General features: G+C 37.2%; 1 protein-coding gene across 1 annotated transcript in view; it reads left to right on the forward strand.

The window, feature by feature from the left end:
• Positions 1-18,398, forward strand: part of SYCP2L (synaptonemal complex protein 2 like) — a 106,447-nt gene that overhangs the window by 68,970 nt on the left and 19,079 nt on the right. The window contains exons 24-28 of the mRNA XM_087857982.1: positions 756-829; positions 971-1,040; positions 16,154-16,255; positions 17,292-17,371; positions 18,288-18,379. Coding sequence (XP_087714108.1) covers positions 756-829; positions 971-1,040; positions 16,154-16,255; positions 17,292-17,371; positions 18,288-18,379 — 418 coding nt within the window. The remainder of the gene's footprint in view (positions 1-755; positions 830-970; positions 1,041-16,153; positions 16,256-17,291; positions 17,372-18,287; positions 18,380-18,398) is intronic.

Here is an 18,398-nt window from a genome sequence, read left to right on the forward strand (position 1 = left end):
ACTCAAATGGTGACTTACAGCAGGGATTGGTAAACTTTTTCTGTAAAGCACCAGGCAGTATTTTTTGCCTTTTGGCAACTCTACAGTTAGCTGCAAATCAGCCCCAGACCAGATGTAAACCAACGGGCATGGCTGTGTTTCCATAAAACTTTATTTATAAAACCAAGTGGTAGACAGGATCTGACTTCAGGGGCCAGAGTTTGCCAACCCTGGTCCTGTTAGGTGTATCTCAACCTCTGCTGTATTTTATTAGAACTATTCACATCTTTTGTAAGGCTTGGGATTTTGGGCTTGTTCGCTTTCATCATTTTGCAACTTAGCCCATTGCCAGGCACTTAACAGTCAGTAAGCAGGTGACTGACAACCTCTTAGCTTGGCTGCCACTGGGAGAAAAGGAATAAGGAAAAGAGAAAGAGAAAAATATAGTATTAGAGAGTAAGAAGAAATAAGTTAGTACAACTATGAGAGAGAAGAAAGAGAAGGGTCGCAAGCGTGAGGTAGTAGGAGACTTGCCCAAATATTGGGGGCCAGATGGGCAGCTATGAAAGGTACTGATTTAATTGAGGCTCTACATTTTATCTACAGATCTACAAATCTAATCACCATATGTGCTCTGAAAGATACAAAGGAGTTTTTTTTTTAGTATCTTTTTTTTTTTTGATGGTAAGATTTAATAAATAGAGTGATAGTGAAATGTTATTACCTGAAGTTGCTTCTGAGCGTGTTGATTCCCTGGAAACTGTTCTAACACTCAGAACATCAAAGTCCCCACCCACTGAGCGAGCTGTCATCCTTGGAGCATTCAGACGTTGAGGAAAATGTATCTCAGGTACTATTTATTGTTGGTTATTCACCTGGTTTTCCGGAGTTAATATTGTATTTGCAGCATGTACTTTTTCCTTCTTAAGGGATGATGTAGCGCCATTTGTTTATTTTAACATATATTTATGGCTTTTTTTTTTTTTTTTAGACTGTAGACCAAGAGTCCTTGATGAAAAGTACTAGCTTCAAACATAAACTGCAAAACCTGGAAGACGGAGGTGAGAGAATACTAAACTCTTTGCAGAATAAAGCAAAATTTGATTTTGGCAGGCTGGGCTGTTATTCCAATCACAGCAGGTAAAAAAATCACTTTACAGAGTGACACCAGGTGTTTGAGAGAGCAGCGCGATCTGCTTACCTTCTCTAAAAGTGCACGAAGGTCAAGGGGAGGGACACAGGTTCACTCAGATACAAGAGCTGCTCATTTCAAGAAGCACATGGCCAGGGACCAGCGGTCTCCTCTCTAGCCTCAAAGGAAGGGCTCAGTGGGGGCACTTTCCTAAGTGTCTGGTCCAGGGGCTCTTTCCATCCCTGAGTAGGTAGGTCACACGCCGTTTATAAAGCAATGTTCTAAAAAGTGCTGTGGCCGAGTATTGAAACTTCCCAGTTCGTTTTCTCAGGGTAACGGTGATAGGAGGGTTTTCAAGCCAGTTCACAGGACTGTGATTTAATATGGCACGTAGCCGCGCTTCAGCATGTTCCTCAACTGTTTTCTCTTTACATTTTAAATGAAATAAGCAGGCAGATTCACACAGCTGTGTATTATGTGCAGCCTATTTAGTATATCAACACAACAAACATCTGTGAACCAACATCCAGGTTAAGAAGATAAACGTTGCTATTTCAGAATCTTGGTAGGTTCTCCCCTCAATTCATCCCTGCTTCCTCCTCCTCCACAGGAGCCCGTTAGCCTTAATTTGGTGTTTGATTCCACTGTGTTTTTTTTTCACTTCTACATTGTGAAAAATATCATGCCTTCAGAAGAGAATGTAAAATATGTGTACAGTTTAAAGAACAACTATAAAGTGAACGCGTATGTAACTACAAGCCAGTCTGCGAACTGGACTGCTGTCACTGACCTAGAATCCTTCCACGCTGGGTCATAACTCTGTTACTTCCCTCCATCCCTCAGAGAGGTAATGACAATCCTGACTTGCTTGAAAAGCTGCCCGTTGCTTTTCTTTACAGTTCTTTCTTTGTATGCATCCCTAAATAATAAGCAGTTTAGTTTTATCTCATGTACAGTGCAACCAAATGGCATCATACTGTGTAAATTTTGTGTGGCCTGCTTCTGCTCAAAATCATATGAAAATCTATGCTGATGGATGTAGGTGAAGTATATTTTAATCACAGCATAACATTCAGTGATATGAACGGACTATATTTCGCTGTTCTGGTGCTGTGGGGTGTTTGGATTGCGTGCAGTCTGGGTTGTTATGGAAAATGCCGCTATGCCGAGTTATGTACATTTCTCTTGATACATATGTGCAAAATGTTCTCTAGGTATATTTTTAGGAATAGAATTGCTAGGCTACAGAGTTTATATATCTTTACGAGTTTTAGATGTGCCAAACTGTTTGTCCAAGCTAGTTGTATCAATTTGCTTTCCCACCAGCTATGTATAAGAATTCTGTTGCTTCACATTCTCCAACACTTGGGATTGTAACATTTCTGTGTGTGTGTGTGTGTGTGTGTGTGTGTATGTGTACATTGAAGTTTTAATTTGATTGAATATCCCTGATTAAGGTTAAGCATCATTTTTATATGTTAGCCATTTGAATTTCCTCTTTCATGTAGTGTCTAAAATGTCTTGCCCATTGGTGTGGAGGATTCTTTTTATATCAGTTCCTAGGAACTCTTCATATGTTCAGGACTTGGTTATATGTTTTGTAAATGTCTTCTTCCACTGTGTGGTTTGCACTTCTCTGCATGATGCTCTCACTGTAGGTCTTTATGGCTGCTTTTGGGATAAAGTTTTTAGTTTTAATGAATTCTGATTATTAGTTTTTCTCTGTGGTTAGCAGTTTTTAGTCTTGAGAAATTCTTCCCTATAAGAAAGTCAAAGGTATTTGCATGTAATATCTCCTATATTATATATATTTAATGCAGTATATTTCTAAGTACCACTAGAGGTGAGTGCCACATATTGTAATCTATATCATCACTTTAAAATATTTTCCATTTTTTGTTTTTGTTTCTTTGACCCAAAGATTATTTGTAAGTGTATTTCTTAATTCCCAATGGTAGGGGATTTTTTAAAGCTATGATTCTGTTACTGTTTTCTAGTTTGATTACATTGTGGCTACAGAACATAGTCTGTATATCTTTTTTTTTTTTTTAAAGATTTTATTTATTTATTTGACAGAGATAGAGACAGCCAGTGAGAGAGGGAACACAAGCAGGGGGAGTGGGAGAGGAAGAAGCAGGCTCATAGCGGAGGAGCCTGATGTGGGGCTCGATCCCATAACGCCAGGATCACGCCCTGAGCCGAAGGCAGATGCTTAACCGCTGTGCCACCCAGGCGCCCCTATAGTCTGTATATCTTAAACCTTTGAAATTTTGAGATGTACTTTCTGACCCAGTACATGTCAATTTTTTTAAAGGTTAACTTGTTAAAAGAGTATAATTCACAATCACTGTAACATCTATATAAATGTACATCCATTAAGTCACTTTTCTTTATTACGTTCTTCAAATATTTTACATATTTTTTCAGTCTAATTGTTCTATCAATTGTTGGGAATAGTATGTTAAAACCTCTCATGATTGTGGACTTACCAATTTTTGGTTCTGTTCAATTTTGTGTTATATGAAATATACGTATGTGCTTGTAAGTGTAAAATAGTATATCCATATGACATATTGAAACTTTTATCATTATAAAGTGACTCCCTTTATCTCCAGTAATGTTTTTGTCTTGAAGTTTATTTCTTTTGTCAAGTATTTGCATGGTATAAGTTTTTCATTGTTTAATGTATATATCTTAATGTTGCAGATACCATTTATTAACAGCCTATAGCTGGACTCCCCCAGCCCTCATATAATAGTATATGTCTTTTTACTGGAATATTTGGTCCATTTACATTTAATGTAATATTCCTGTATCTGGATTATATCTACCAATTATTTTGTACTTTCTGTGTGAACCAAACATTTTTTCTTTCTTGTATTATCTTGCTTAAGCATTTTTCATTTTGCTTAAGCATTTTATGTATTTTATTCTCATTCTGTTTCTCCCTCTACTCATTTGTAGTTATATACTCTCCCTTTTCATTTATTTACTGGTTAACTTAGAAATCATAACATACATAACTTTTTAAAGTCTAATCAATAACATATTTTCCTCTTAGATATACCTAAAGACTCTTGAATTTCATTAGCTTGCTGCAGCCATATCATGTGGCAGTGTTCTTTATTTAAATTTTAAACCTTAAGACATTGTATTATGTACCAATTTCCATTTTTCTACACCTACATATTTACCATTTGGCTTACATATTTCCTGTGTCTTACATTTCCATACTTTTGGGGGATCTCTTTCTGCCTAAAATACATCTTTTGTGAAGGTCTGCTAGTAGGAATGTCTCAATTTTTCTTTGTATGAAAATAACCCTTATTCTTGAATAAATTTTCACTGGGCATAGTATATATGTTGATTTAATGCACTTATATATTGGAAAATGATTACCATTAGAGCATTTACCATTTTTTTTTCTTTTGTGGTGAGAACAATTAAGATCTCTCTTAGCAACTTTCAAGTATATAATACTAAAATCTAACAAAACTAAGATTACCATGCTGTATATTAAGTGTTAACTAAAGTCACCATGCTGTACATTAGATCCCGACAATTTCTTAATCTTATAATTGGGTATTGTACCCCTTGACCAACATCTCCCCATTTCTCTCACCTTGAAAAATGTTAATTACTCAACTTTTGTTTATATATGTTCTTGCAAAATACCAAATACATGTAATTTTATGTAAGTAGTACTGTTATATCTCATTTTTTATTTTACTCAGCAGTTTTTAAGATCTATATTCATTGCTCTAGTACTCCTGTTATGCATCCATTACATTTTGCCTATACCCTCTCTGTGAGGGACACCAATGACTTTCAATTCCATATTATCACCAACAGTGATGGACACCATTATATATATATCTTTTTATGCACCTGAATGAGATTAATTGCTCTCCTGAATGGTATGATTATAAATTCCTACAAGAAAATGCAAAGTGTTCCTAAATTTCTCTACCTCCACTAATAGTTGGCATTATGCAGCTTTCCGATTTTTGTCAGTCTAGTAGGGCAAACTGATGCTTCATTGTTTTTTACATTTCCACTTCTCTGTTAGCTAAACATCTCTTTATATGTTTGTATGTCTTTTGGGCTTCCTTTTATGTAAGTTGCCCTTTCATATATCTTGCACTCTTTTTCACTAAGGTTACTGTCTTGTCTTTTTTGTTTGTTTGGAAAAAGATATTTTCAATACTATAATCTATTTCTGTCTACTAAAAATGTATAAAGTTTCTTTACAGAGCAGAATTGCTCAATTTTAATGTAATCCAATTATTTAGGTTTGTTTGCTTTTTTTTCTTTTGATAGGCTAATGATCTGTTTCCTTAGATAACCAAGATATTCTATTAATTTTCTTTTATTAAGTTTAGACTTATGTCTTACACACCAAAATCTTTTATCCAGGTAAGGTTCTTGTTTTCATATGGCTTTAGTAATGACCTAGGTGTTAAGATCATTTAGTGAACTAATATCCTTTGTCTTATCTCTAAATAATATTGCCCCCCTTACATTACAATGCCTTCTCTGTCAAATATTAAGTTCCCATATAAATGTGGGTGAATCTCTGGCCTGTCTCCAGCATTTTGTAGGTCCATTTGTCTGGATTCTTACACTAATACCATCTTTTTTTTAAAATTGTAATTTCATAGCAGGTCTTGATATCTAACAGGGAAAGTTGATTCTCTACTCTTCTTTAAAAAAAAAAAAAGATTTATTTAAAGAGAGTGAGTGGGTTGGGGGGGGAGGGCTAAAGGAGAGGGAGGGAGAATCCTCAGGCAGATTCCCTGCTGAGCATGGAGCCCTATGTGAGGTTTCATCCCAGGACCCTGAGACCATGACCTGAGCTGAAATCAAGAGCCGCATGCTTAACCAAGTGAGCCACCCAGGCGCCCCTCTCTTTACTCTTCTTTAAGGCTGATGTAGTTGTTCAAGGAACTTTGATACTTATATAAATTTTATTTTCCAGATTTTTTGAGATGTAATTGGCAACATTGAAAGGTATACAATATGATGTATGTATTGCAAAAGGATTACCACAATAAGATCAATACATATGTCACTTACATATGTATGTCAATACATAGTTAGAATATTAACAATATTTTTTAGTGAGAATTTTTAAGATCTACTCTTTTAGCTGCTTTCAAATATGCAATATAGTATTGTTAACTATTAGTCATGATGCTATACATTACATTTCCAAAACTTACTCATCTTATAACATGAAGTATATACGCTTTGACCACTTTCACCCATTACTCCCCTACCCCTACCATTAGAAACCAACAATGTATTCTATCTTCCTAGGAGGTCAGTTTTTTAAATTTCATATATATCATCATATAGTGATAGAAATCATAAAAATCGTCTTTCTCTGTCTGACTTACTTAGCATACTGCCTTAAGGTCCATCCGTGTTGTCACAAATGCCAGGATTTCCATCTTTTAATGGCTGAATAATATCCCATAGTGTATATATTCTTTGTCCATCATTTATCTTTCAGTGGATACTTACAGTGTTTCCATGTCTTGGCTATTGTTAATAATGCTACAGTGAACATGAGGGTGCAGATATCTTTTAAAGATAATGATTTCAGAGAAAGACAATTATCATATGGTTTCTCTCATCTATGGAACTTAAGAACTAGGAAGATCGATAGGAGAAGAAAGGGATAAAGAAAGGGGGGTAATCAGAAGGGGCAATGAAGCATGAGAGACTATGGACTCTGAGAAACAAACTGAGGGCTTCGGGGGGGGGGAATGGGATAGGCTGGTGATGGGTAGTAAGAAGGGCACGTATTGCATGGTGCACTGGGTGTTATACACAACTAATGAATCATCAAACTACATCAAAAAAATTAAAAGATAATGATTTCATTTCCTATGGATATATATCTGAAAGTGTCTTGTTGGACCATTTCATATAACTTTAGAGTAAATAGACCAGGTTACATAAGTTCACTAAAATTTTGATAGGGATTGCATTAAATACATAGATTAACTTGAAGAGAATTGACATCTTTAAAATAATCATCTTGGAGTGCCTACCTGGCTCAGTTGGAAAAGGATGTGACTCTTGATCTCAGTGTTGTGAGTTTGAGCCCCACGTTGGGTGTAAAGATTACTTAAAAAAATAAATTAAAAAAATAATAAAATATTCATTTTATACTATACAAAATGTGTCCATTGATTTGTATCACTGGCTATATCATTTATAGAGTTCTAAAGTTTTCTTCTGGATTAATTCCTAGATATTCATAGTTTTGTTATTATTCATTTTTAAATGATTATGTTACAGTGAAAATACACTATTGGTTATTCAGTGTCAGGAAAACTTTCAAAATTCTTGTGAGTTCTAACAGTTTATTGGTTGATTCTTTAGGTCATTTTGTTTATTTTAATTTCAGTGTAGTTAACATACAGTGTTATATTAGTTCCATGTTTACAATATAGAGATTCAGCAACTCCATACATCACCCAGTGCTCATCATGGTAAGTGAACTCCTTAATCCCCATCAACTATTTCACCCATCCCCCCCATCTCCCCTCTGGTCACCATCAGTTTGTTCTCTATAGTTAAGAGTGCTGCTTGGTTTGTGTCTCTCTTTTCCCCTCTTTGTTCATTTGTTTTGTTTCTTAAATTCTGCATATGGGTAAAATCATATGGTATTTGTTTTTTTTTCCGACTGACTTATTTCACTTAGCATTATACTCTCTAGATTCATCTATGTTGTTGTAAAGAGCAAGATTTCATTCTTTTTTTATTACTGTATACTGTTGCATTGCCTAATACCATATTGTTTTGATTATTATAGCATTGTAGTATGGGTTGAAATCTAGATATGTGGTGTCTCCAGCTTTGTTGTTCTCACAGAATTTCTTTTGTTACTCTAGGTCTTTTGTGAATCCATAATGTTTTTGGAGTTTATTTTATAGGGACTGTATTGAATCTATAGATAATATGCACATCTTAATACTCATTCTTCTGATCCATGAACATGAGTTATCTTTCCATTCATTTGTGTTTTCAATTTCTTTCATTAATGTCTTACAGTTTTTAGTGTATAGATCTCTCACCTCTTTGGTTAATTTTATTCCTAAGTATATTACTGGTTTTGATGCTGTTGTAGTGGGATTGTTTTTTATTTTTCAGATTTTTTTTGTTTTAGTAAATTAGAAATGAAACTGATTTATGTATATTGATTTTCATATCCTTCAACTTTACTGAATTAATTGATTAGTTCTAACAGGTTTTTTGGTGAAATCCTTAGAGTTTTCTCCATGTAAGATCTTATCATCTACAAAGAGACAATTTTATTTCCCCCTTTCCAATTTGGATGACCTCTTTCTTCTTCTTCTTCTTCTTCTTCTTCTTCTTCTTCTTCCTTCTTCCTTCTTCCTTCTTCCTTCTTCTTCCTTCTTCTTCCTTCTTCTTCCTTCTTCTTCCTGCTTCTTCCTTCTTCTTCCTTCTTCTTCCTTCTTCTCCTCCTTCCTCCTTCCTCTTCATTTAATTGCTCTAGCTAGAATTCCTAGTACTATGTTAAATAGTAGTGGGAGTGGGCACCCTTGTCTTGCCCCTGGTCTTAGAGGAAAACTTTCAACCTTTCACCATTGAGTATGACATTAACTGTCATATATGGTCTTCATTATGTTGAGTTACATTCCCTCTATACCCAATTTGTTGAGCATTTTTTTTCATGAAAAGATGTTGAATTTTGTCAAATGCTTTTTTTGGGGGTGCATCTGTTGAAATGATCATATGATTTTTATGATTTTTATCTTTCATTCTCTTGTGGTTTATCACATTTATTGATTTGTGAGTGTTGACCCCTCCTTGCTTCCTAGGGATCAGTCCCACTTGATCATGGTGTATGATCCTTTTAATGTGCTGTTGGATTCTACTATGTTAGTATTTTGTTGAGAATTTTTGCATCTATATTTATCAGGCATATTGTCCTGTAGTTTTGTTTGTTTTTGTAGTATCCTTATCTGGTTTTGGTATCAGAGTAATGATGGCCTCATAAAATGATTTGAGAGCGTTTACTTTTATTCAATTTTGGGGAGTTTGAGAAGTGTTATAAAATCTTTAAATGTTTGGTAGAATTCATTGATTCTATTTCCCTATTCATTACTGGTCTATTCAGATTTTCTATGCATGATTTGGTCTTAGTAGGTTGTATGTTTCTAAGAATTTACCCATTTTTTCTAGCTATCAAATTTTTTGGTGCATAATTGTTCATTGTAGTCTCCTACAATCCTTTGTATTTTTGCGGTATCAGTTGTAATGTCTCTTATTTCTGATTTTGAGTCTTTTTTTCCTTAGTCTAGCTAAAATGTTGTCAACTTTATTTTTTAAAAAAAGCAGCTCTTAGTTTCATTGATTTTTCTATTTTTCTGATTTCTATTTCATTTATTTCTGGTCTGATTTTTCTTTCCCTCTGCTAAGGCTTAGTTTGGTGTTCTTTTTCTAGTTTTAAGATGTTAGTTTAGGTGGTTTGTTTGGAATTTTTTTTCCTTTAATGTAGGCATTTATGACTATAAATTTCTCTCAGTACTGCTTTTACTGAACTCCAAAGTTTTTGTAGATTTTTTCCTTTTTAATTATGTCAAGATATTTTTGTGATTTTTCCTTTTGATTTCTTCTTTGACCTAAATGTTGTTCAGGAGTATGCTGCTTAATTTCCACATATTTGTGAATTTTTCCAATTTCTTCCTGGTATTTTTAGTTTCATATCATTGTGGTCAGAAAAGCTTCTTGGCATGATTTCAGTCTTCTTAAATTTCCTGACACTTTCCCAACATGTTTATCCTAGCAAATACACCATGTGTTCCATGTGTGCTTAAAAGAATTGATATTCTGCTGTCGGACAGAATGATCTATATACGTCTGTTACATCTATTTGGTGTAAAGTAAAACCAAGTCCAGTGTTTCCTTATTGACTTTTTGTCTGTATGATTTGTCCATTGTTGAAAGTGTGGTATTGAGGTCTACTATTATTATTGCATTGTCTATTTATCCCTTCCCATACGTTAGTATTTCCTTAATATAGTTAGGTACCCTGATGTTGGGTACATTTTATACTTACGGTTGCTGTATCTTCCTGATGAATTGATCATTTTATCATTATACAATGATTTTCTTAGTCTCTTATTATCACTTTTGACTTAAAGTCTATTTTGTCTGATGTAAAATACATTTTGTATGGAGTATTTTTTTTCCTTCTCTTTGAGCTTATGTGCATCCTTAAAGTGAACTAAATCCCTTGTGGGTAGCATATAGTTAGATCTTTTTTTGTTTGGATGTTTAATCCATTCAACTACTTTATTCCTGTGGATTGAAATCTACTTACATTTATTTTAAGTCAAAACATTTTTGAGTATACTTGACACACAATATTCTATTAGTTTTAGGCATACAACTTAGTGATTTGACAAGTTTATATATTATGCTATGTTCACTACAAGTATAACTACCATCTGTCACCATACAGTGCTATTACAATATCAGTGACTGTATTCCTTATGCTCTGCTTTTTACTCCTGTGACTTACTCATTCCATAACGGGAGGCCTGTATCTTCCTTCCTTCTTCACCCATTTTGTCCAACCCCTCCACTTGCCTCCCCTCTGGCAACTATCAGTTTGTTCTTGTTCTTCCCCTTAGTGGCCTGAGGTGACCTCTGGAAATGGTTCACTATTTGCTTGACACAGAAAACCCTACAAAATCATTCAAATCAAGAGGTTCAAATCTTCATGTTTGCTTTAAGAACACATGTGAAACTGCTGAGACCATCAAGCATATCCAAAAAGCCACCAAGTTTCTGAAAGACGTCACTTTGCAGAAGCAGTGTGTGCCATTCCATTGCTACCAGGGTGGAGTGGTAGGTGTGTCCAGGCCACACGGGGTCAGTGGCCCAAGGAGAGTGCTGACTTTTTACTGCACATGTTTAAAAATGCAGAGTAATGCTGAACTTAAGGGTTTAGATGTAGATTCTCTGGTCATTGTGCACATCCAGGTGAACAAAGCCCCCCAAATGCGGCATTGAACGTACAGGGCTCGTGGTCAGAATAACCCATACGTGAGCTCTCCCTGCCACACTGAGAGCAGTTACTGAAAAAGAGTGGATTGTTCCTAAACCAGAGGAGGAGGTTGCACAGAAGAAGAGATCCCAGAAGAAACTGAAGAAATAAAAATGTAAGGCCAGGAGTAAATTCTGCTTAGAATAAATACAAATAAAAATTTAAAAAAACCATCAGTTCTCTATATTTTTAGTTCTGATTCTACTTTTCATTCATTTTTTTTATTCCATTTGTAAGTGGAATCATAAGGTATTTGTCTTTCTCAGTCTGACTTATTTCACTTAGTATAATTCCCTCTAGGTACATCCATGTTGTCTCAAATGGCATGATCTCATCCTTTTTTATGACTGCAAAATATTCCTCTGTGTGTGTGTGTGTGTGTGTGTGTGTGTGTGTGTGTGTGTGTGTAGAACACATCTTCCTTATTCATTCCTCTATTCATGGACACTTAGGTTGCTTCCATGTCTTGGCTATTGTAAATAATGCTGCAATAAACATAGGGGTGCATAGATATTTTTGAGTTAGTGTGTTCATTTTTCCTTGGTAAATATCCCCCAATAGTGGAACTATTGGATCATAAGGTTTCTTTTTTTTTTTTAAAGATTTTATTTATTTGAGAGAGAGCATGAGCAGGGGAAGGGGCAGAGGGAGAGGGAGAAGCAGACACCCTGCTGAGCGGGGAGTCTGATGTGCAGCTCGATCTCAGGAGCCTGAGATCATGACCTGAGCCAGTCAGATGCTTAACCAACTGAGCCACCCAGGCGACCCTATATGGTATTTCTATTTTTAATAGTTTGAGGAACCTCCATGCTGTTCTCCACAGTGGCTGTACCAATTTACATTCTCACCAACAGTGCACGAGAGTTCCTTCTTCTCCATATCCTCGTCAACACTTGTTGTTTCTTATCTTCTTAATTTTAGCCAATGTAACAGGTGTGAGGTGATATCTCATTGTGGTTTTGATTTTCATTTCCCTGGTAAGGGATGTTGAGCATCTTTTCATGTGATTGTTGGCCATCTGTATGTCTTCTTTGGAAAAATGTCTATGTGGGTCCTCTGCCCCCCCCTTTTTTTAATTGATCAGTGCACTAACATTTAAAGTAGTCATTGATAGGTAAGGAATTACTGATGTCATCTTATTGTTTTCTGGCTCTTTTGTAGTTTCTTTGTTAGTGTCTTCCTCTCTTGTGAATTGGTGATTTTTCATAGTGGTATTTTTTAATTCCCTTTATTTTTTGTGTATGTACTTTTGTATAGGTTTTGCTTTGTGATTGCCATGAGGTTTACATATAATGTCTTAGATACCTAATAGTCTATTTCAAACTGATAACAAGTTTTATTGCATACAAAACTACACCTTTTTCTACCCCCAAATTTTATGTTTTTGTTGTCACAATTTACCTCTGTTTATATTGGGCATATGTTACCAAATTATTACAAGTATAATTATCCTCAATATTTTTATCCTTTATACTTGATTTAAGTAATTAACACACCACCATATTATGGTATTCTGATATTAACTATGTGCTAATAAGTGTGACATATTTTCCTATGTTCTCATGTTACTAATTACCACCCTTACATTTTGACTTGATGAACTACTTTTAGCATTTCTTATAAGGTAGATCTTGTGATGATAAACTCCCTTAGCTTTTATTTGTCTGGGAAAGTCTTTATCTCTCCTTCATTTCTGTAGGGCAACTTTTCCAGATCAAGTATTCATGGTTGGAAGTTTTTTTCTTTCAGCACTTTGTATATATCATTCCACTTTGCCCAGCCTGCAAAATTTCCGATGAGAAATCTGCTGATAACTAATATAAAATAATTATACCTGTAATAATTTGGTGATATATGCCCAATATAAACAGAAATAAGCCTTATGGAGGTTCCCTCCTATGTGGGAATTTTGTGTGTGTGTTGCTACTTTTATTTTTTATTTTAATTCCAGTATAGTTAACATACAGTTGTATATTAGGTTCAAGTGTACAATATAGTGATTTAACACTTCTATACATTTCTCAGTGCTCAACAAGGTAAGTGTACGCTTAATCCCCTTGATCTATTTCACCTACCGCCCCTCTGATAACCATGAGCTTGTTCTCTATAGTTAAGATTCTGTTTTTTGGTTTGTCTCTCTCTTTTTTCCCCCTTTGTCCATTTGTTTTGTTTCTTAAATTCTACATATGAGTGAAACCATATGGTATTTGTCTTTCCCTGACTTATTTTGTTTAGCATTGTATTCTCTAGCTCTATCCATGTTGTTGCAAATGACAAGATTTCATTCTTTTTTATGTCTCAGTAACATTCCATTGTGTATACGTACTCCACATCTTTATCCATTCATTTGTCAATAGACACTTATGTTGCTTCCATAATTTGACTACTGTAAATAATGCTGCTATACACACTTGGGTACATGTATCCCTTTGATTTAGTGTTTTTGTATTTTTTTTTTTTTGAGTAAATATCCAGTTGTGCTATTCACTATCATTGGGTAGTTTTATTTTTGACTTTTTGAGGAGTCCCCATACTGTTGTCCACAGTGGCTACACCACTTTGCATTCCTATCAACAGTGCAAGAGGGTTCCTTTTTCTACATTCTTGGGGTTCCTAAGTAGAGGGCACCCTAGGAGGATGGTTGAAACTGAAGTTGGTGCAAGCTGGGGTGTCCTGGGATGCTCCATGCAGGGGGTACTTTGGAGCCAAAGCAGGTATGGGCCCAGAGGTTTCAGGGCACTCTGTGCAGAGGGAGGGGTTGGGGGGGGTGCCCTGGCAAGTTGTCTGGAGGTGAAATGATTCAAGCCTGACTTGTTTGGGATGTTTTGTGTCTTGATGAGATAGCTGGAGCCATAGTGACTGCTGACCAGGGGTGTCCTGGTATGTGCTGCACTGGCACCACCTTGATGGGATGGCTGGGACTGGTGTAGAGGTCTGGCAGCCCAACCCTGCTTCCCGCTGTGCTATCAAGGTAGAGGGTGAACATAAACCATGGCACTCATCAGACCCTCTGATCCAGAGTGAGTTCCAGCAACTGCCCTACTGTTTAGCAGGGTCCTAAGGCTAGATCTTTATTCTAATTGCCCTTTTAAACCACAGCTTTTATTTTATGCCCCAGGGCAGATGAATCTGGTCCCCATCTCTTACTACTATCCCTCCCCACTGCAGTTCACCATGTGGGGGATGGGGGCTCCTTCATTACCATGTCTCCCTCTCTCTTTCTGTCCTTTATGTGGTCTCTCTATCTTTTGTTGTGCAGAAGCTGTTTAGTCAGCCTTCCATTCTTCAATTGCTCTGTAAATGTGTGTGTCTGTGAAGGAGGTGAGTTCAGGGTCTTCCTGTGTTGCCATTTTAGGAACCCCTAAGGTATCTTATTTTTTTTTTTCATAGGAATTTAGGTATTTTGTAGTATTCATTTATTCATTCAATGAACATCTACTGAGTATCTACTGTGGACCAGGCACTTTCCTAGGGTTAGATTTTCTGATGAATAAAACAGACAAAATGTCAGCCTTTGCTGGAGTTTATCTTCCAGTTGGGGGTGGAGGGGGCAAATAATATACAAGAGAAGTAAAACATGTAGTATGTTATATTGTAATAAAGGCTAGAGAAAAAAGCATAGAAAGAGATTTAAAAGTTGGGGGTTGTACTGAAATTTCATGTTCATTGGACAGAGGAAACCTTAATGCAGATCTGTGGGGGAAAGGATTCACGTCAGAGGAGCAGCAAGAGCAAAGGCCTTGAGATGAGAACATGCCTGAGGTTTCCAAGATACCCCAGGAAGATGAGGTAGAGAAGCTGAGTGCAGAAAGAGAAACTCGTCTCTTTGCTTCCCTAGCATTCCACCATATTGTACAGCTCATTCAAATATCTGTACATAGTAACATTCAAATATCTGCTGAGTAATGAATTTGTGTTTTTTCCCCTTTGGAGGGAAAAATCAGTAATGACTGGCAAGATATGTGAGGAGAAAGGGCAAAGCCAGATAACTTCACAGCTAAGTGTGTATGTAGGCACTAAGTGTATGGTAGGGAAGAAAGAGAGGTTAGGATAGAATAGAGTGGATTTTGAGATGGAGTTGTTGACTAAGCAGTTGGAAACACAAATCTGCTTAATGGAGCTCACAGAAGAGAGAAATTTGGGAGGTAACACAGTTGAAGTCATGGGACTAATAAGGTCCTCCAAGGAGGACGGCCTTGGACAGGGTCATGGTGTGGGAATGCAGAAAGAGGGGTGGATTCATTCTGTATGCAGGTCCTTGGCCTTGACGATGGAAGGGAGGTGGATGGTAAGGAAAAGCAGGAGTTGGGCCTAATTCTAGGGCTCTACTGACAGTGGTGGTACCATTGTTAAGATTGGGAGGGTTCAGAATGAACAAGGACATGTTTGGGATAAAAGTGAACACCGGTAGAAAATGTTTAGTAAATGCCAAATGGAAAGAGGATCTATATTTAAATCTCATAAACTGAAGGTCTCATCCAAGTCACTTTAGCTAGTGAGGAGCCAAGGTGACCTCATTTATGAGGCAGCCCAGCTCCAGTGTCGCCAGCAGGAGACGCACTTCGCAGGTTGATCTGATGAGCTTCTGAAGGCCCATCTGCTCAGATACCATCCTACCTTGCCATTTGGCCTGAGCCCTGGCAGTGTTTTTGATGCTATATCCACTACTGTTTTGAGTTAGTCTGTACTTTGCTAAGCAGATCGTTCATAGATGTTACAGAGTTCATCAAAGGGGTGCCTGTTCCCATGTGTCCTCTTTCAGGCATCAATAGACTTAGTGCTTTGATGCTTGCACTGTTCTTAGCGTGTCAACTAATAAGTAATTAGCAACAGGGAGCAAGTTTTGTTTGCCGCTCATCAAAGTTACATATTAACTGGTGAAAAGAAGACAAGATAAAATTGGGACAAAAGGAACATGTGTGTGGTTATTAATGTGCTGTGCTTGCTTTTAGACATATCAGATGGCAGTTTTGCTAAGTCAAAACAGTCAAAATTGGAGGAAGGTGATGCGCCAGAATCCCTTGCCTCGGTGACAGAAGAGACAGACTTAGCAGGTAACATGCACCCAGCCAGTCAAGCAAGAGTGTGACAGATTTGTAAGCACCGAATGTACCAGCATGCACTATAAGGGGGGTACAGTTTGAAGATCAAAGTTGCTGCAGAACCCTAAAAACTAAGCATTTTGTCCTTTCAAAGCCAAGTAAATTGTTGTACAAAGTATAGGTAAAAGCAAACAAGCACCATGTCCTTTCTAGCATTTGGATTTCTGCCTCTTCACTCTTCTTTACAGCAATTTTCAGGGCCTAAGGATCTTAAATGTGTAGGTCTCCGCTTTAATTGATAGTTATTAACTAAGGTTTTATTAGAAATATCTACTCTATACCAAGGAAGGGGATGATCCAAAATATTTGTCTATGTGGGGTTGGCCGTCTGCATAAGTGATGCTGCTCTCTTTCAAATCCAAAGGCTCCAGGAGGGCAAATTTGGAGGCTCAGAGGTACCAGAGGTTGGCGATTAAGAACCAGTCGGCCTGCGTTCCAATCCTGGAGCTGCTGGTGTGAGCTTGAGCGAGTTATTTGATCCCTCTGTTCAATATACACAACAACAGTGCCTACTTGACATGGTTTTTGTGAGGATTATGCGAGTCAATACCTGCAAATCCCTTAGAATAGTGCCAGAGCCCTCCTAAAACTCGGGGCACCCAGAGCCGTCGTGCCAGCGTAGAAATGTCTTACCTGTCATGCCCTCCTTAAAACCTCTTACAACACCTCCTTCAGCCTGCTTCTTAGACGTAATAGCAGCTGCCCCAATTTAAAGTGCTGGGAATGTTTGGATGAAATGAGCACTTGCCAGGGACCGAGTTTGATGGGAAGCAGCCGGAAGTGCCCACCATGACTCTCAGTTCAGGCTGGCCTTGTCAGCCAGAATCAGGCACCCCCGAGGTGTCTGTGGAGTGTATCTGTGCCTCGACTGACTCTCCGTCCTCAGGGCAGCGGATGGACTGAGCACGTCTACTTTGAGCCCTGTGTTCGTTTTACTTCATGTTCTGTATTTATTGTTCAGAAGGCATTTCTACTCTGTCCCTAGCAGCTGTGCCAGAGAATTCGAAGAGTTCTGCTGTTATCACAGCCCTCGAAAACTTCACTAGAGAACTGGAAAGAAAATCTGAGGTAATGGTTCACGAAAAATGAAGAGCTGGCTTGTTATGGGTTTAAAGTAATGAGTTCATATTATTCATCAAAGCAGTTGTTATCCTTCATATATGAGGGTGCTCCTGAGGCTTTGGGGGAGGAATATTCGCTTTAGCTACGGTCGCTGATTGCAGTGCCTTTGTGAATTGTGGTTTGTATTATAAGGCAGCTGTTCCATGTCCACTTGCTACAGTAGGACAGGATGGATCTATATGGAAATCAGACTCATGCTTTGGTTTCGTTGAGACCATTCTAAGACAAGGGAAATACCAGGAAGCAATGATTTGGTCATAACAACAGGCAGGGAAGAGAGGGGGACCATGTGGATGAGAGAGGTGTCCAGGACAAAGATGGACATGGGCTTTGGGTAGATGGTCAGCTGAGTGGTGGCGAATCTGAGTAGAGCTGAGCAGTGCACATGTGGGCTGTCCCAAAATCTTGTCTGCAAGATGAACTTTGGAAGCTTTTCGGTTCCCTTCTTTTATGTCCTATTGTTTATAAATCTCAAAAGAGTTATTTATTAGCACATTTGAGAAAAGTATCTTACCCTGACATGTTCATTTAACTAATTTAGAAAATCTCCAAAGTCTTATCATATTTTTGGGAATACCCACGTAAACTAGTTTCTAATGGAAATTTGTTCGTAATATTCAGTATGTATTTTGATAGAATGAATATAAGTTTTCCTATTTTAGCGTCTTGTTCTTTATTGGTATTGAGCCCAAGGTAATACATAGAAAGTGTGTAGCATGGTGTCTCCTTACGGTTGTTTAGCAGTAATGTCTGTTATGAATATAGTGTGCTGGCAGCATCTTTTTTACACAAAGCCTAAACTCCATTTATGTAGTTCTGGTTAATTCAAATGTGATCGTTTGTTATTGTTGTTATGGTTTAGCTTAGGTACAAAGGGAGTCCACTTTATTCAAAAGAGGCAAAGCAAGCACCAGATTGCCTAATCCAACTTCTAACCCAGATACATCGATGCAGGTAAGTGTGGGGTTTTGAA

Source organism: Ursus americanus, chromosome 32 (assembly GCF_024610735.1).
Source record: "Ursus americanus isolate L20-20 chromosome 32, mUrsAme1.1.p, whole genome shotgun sequence".
NCBI classification, from domain to species: domain Eukaryota; kingdom Metazoa; phylum Chordata; class Mammalia; order Carnivora; family Ursidae; genus Ursus; species Ursus americanus.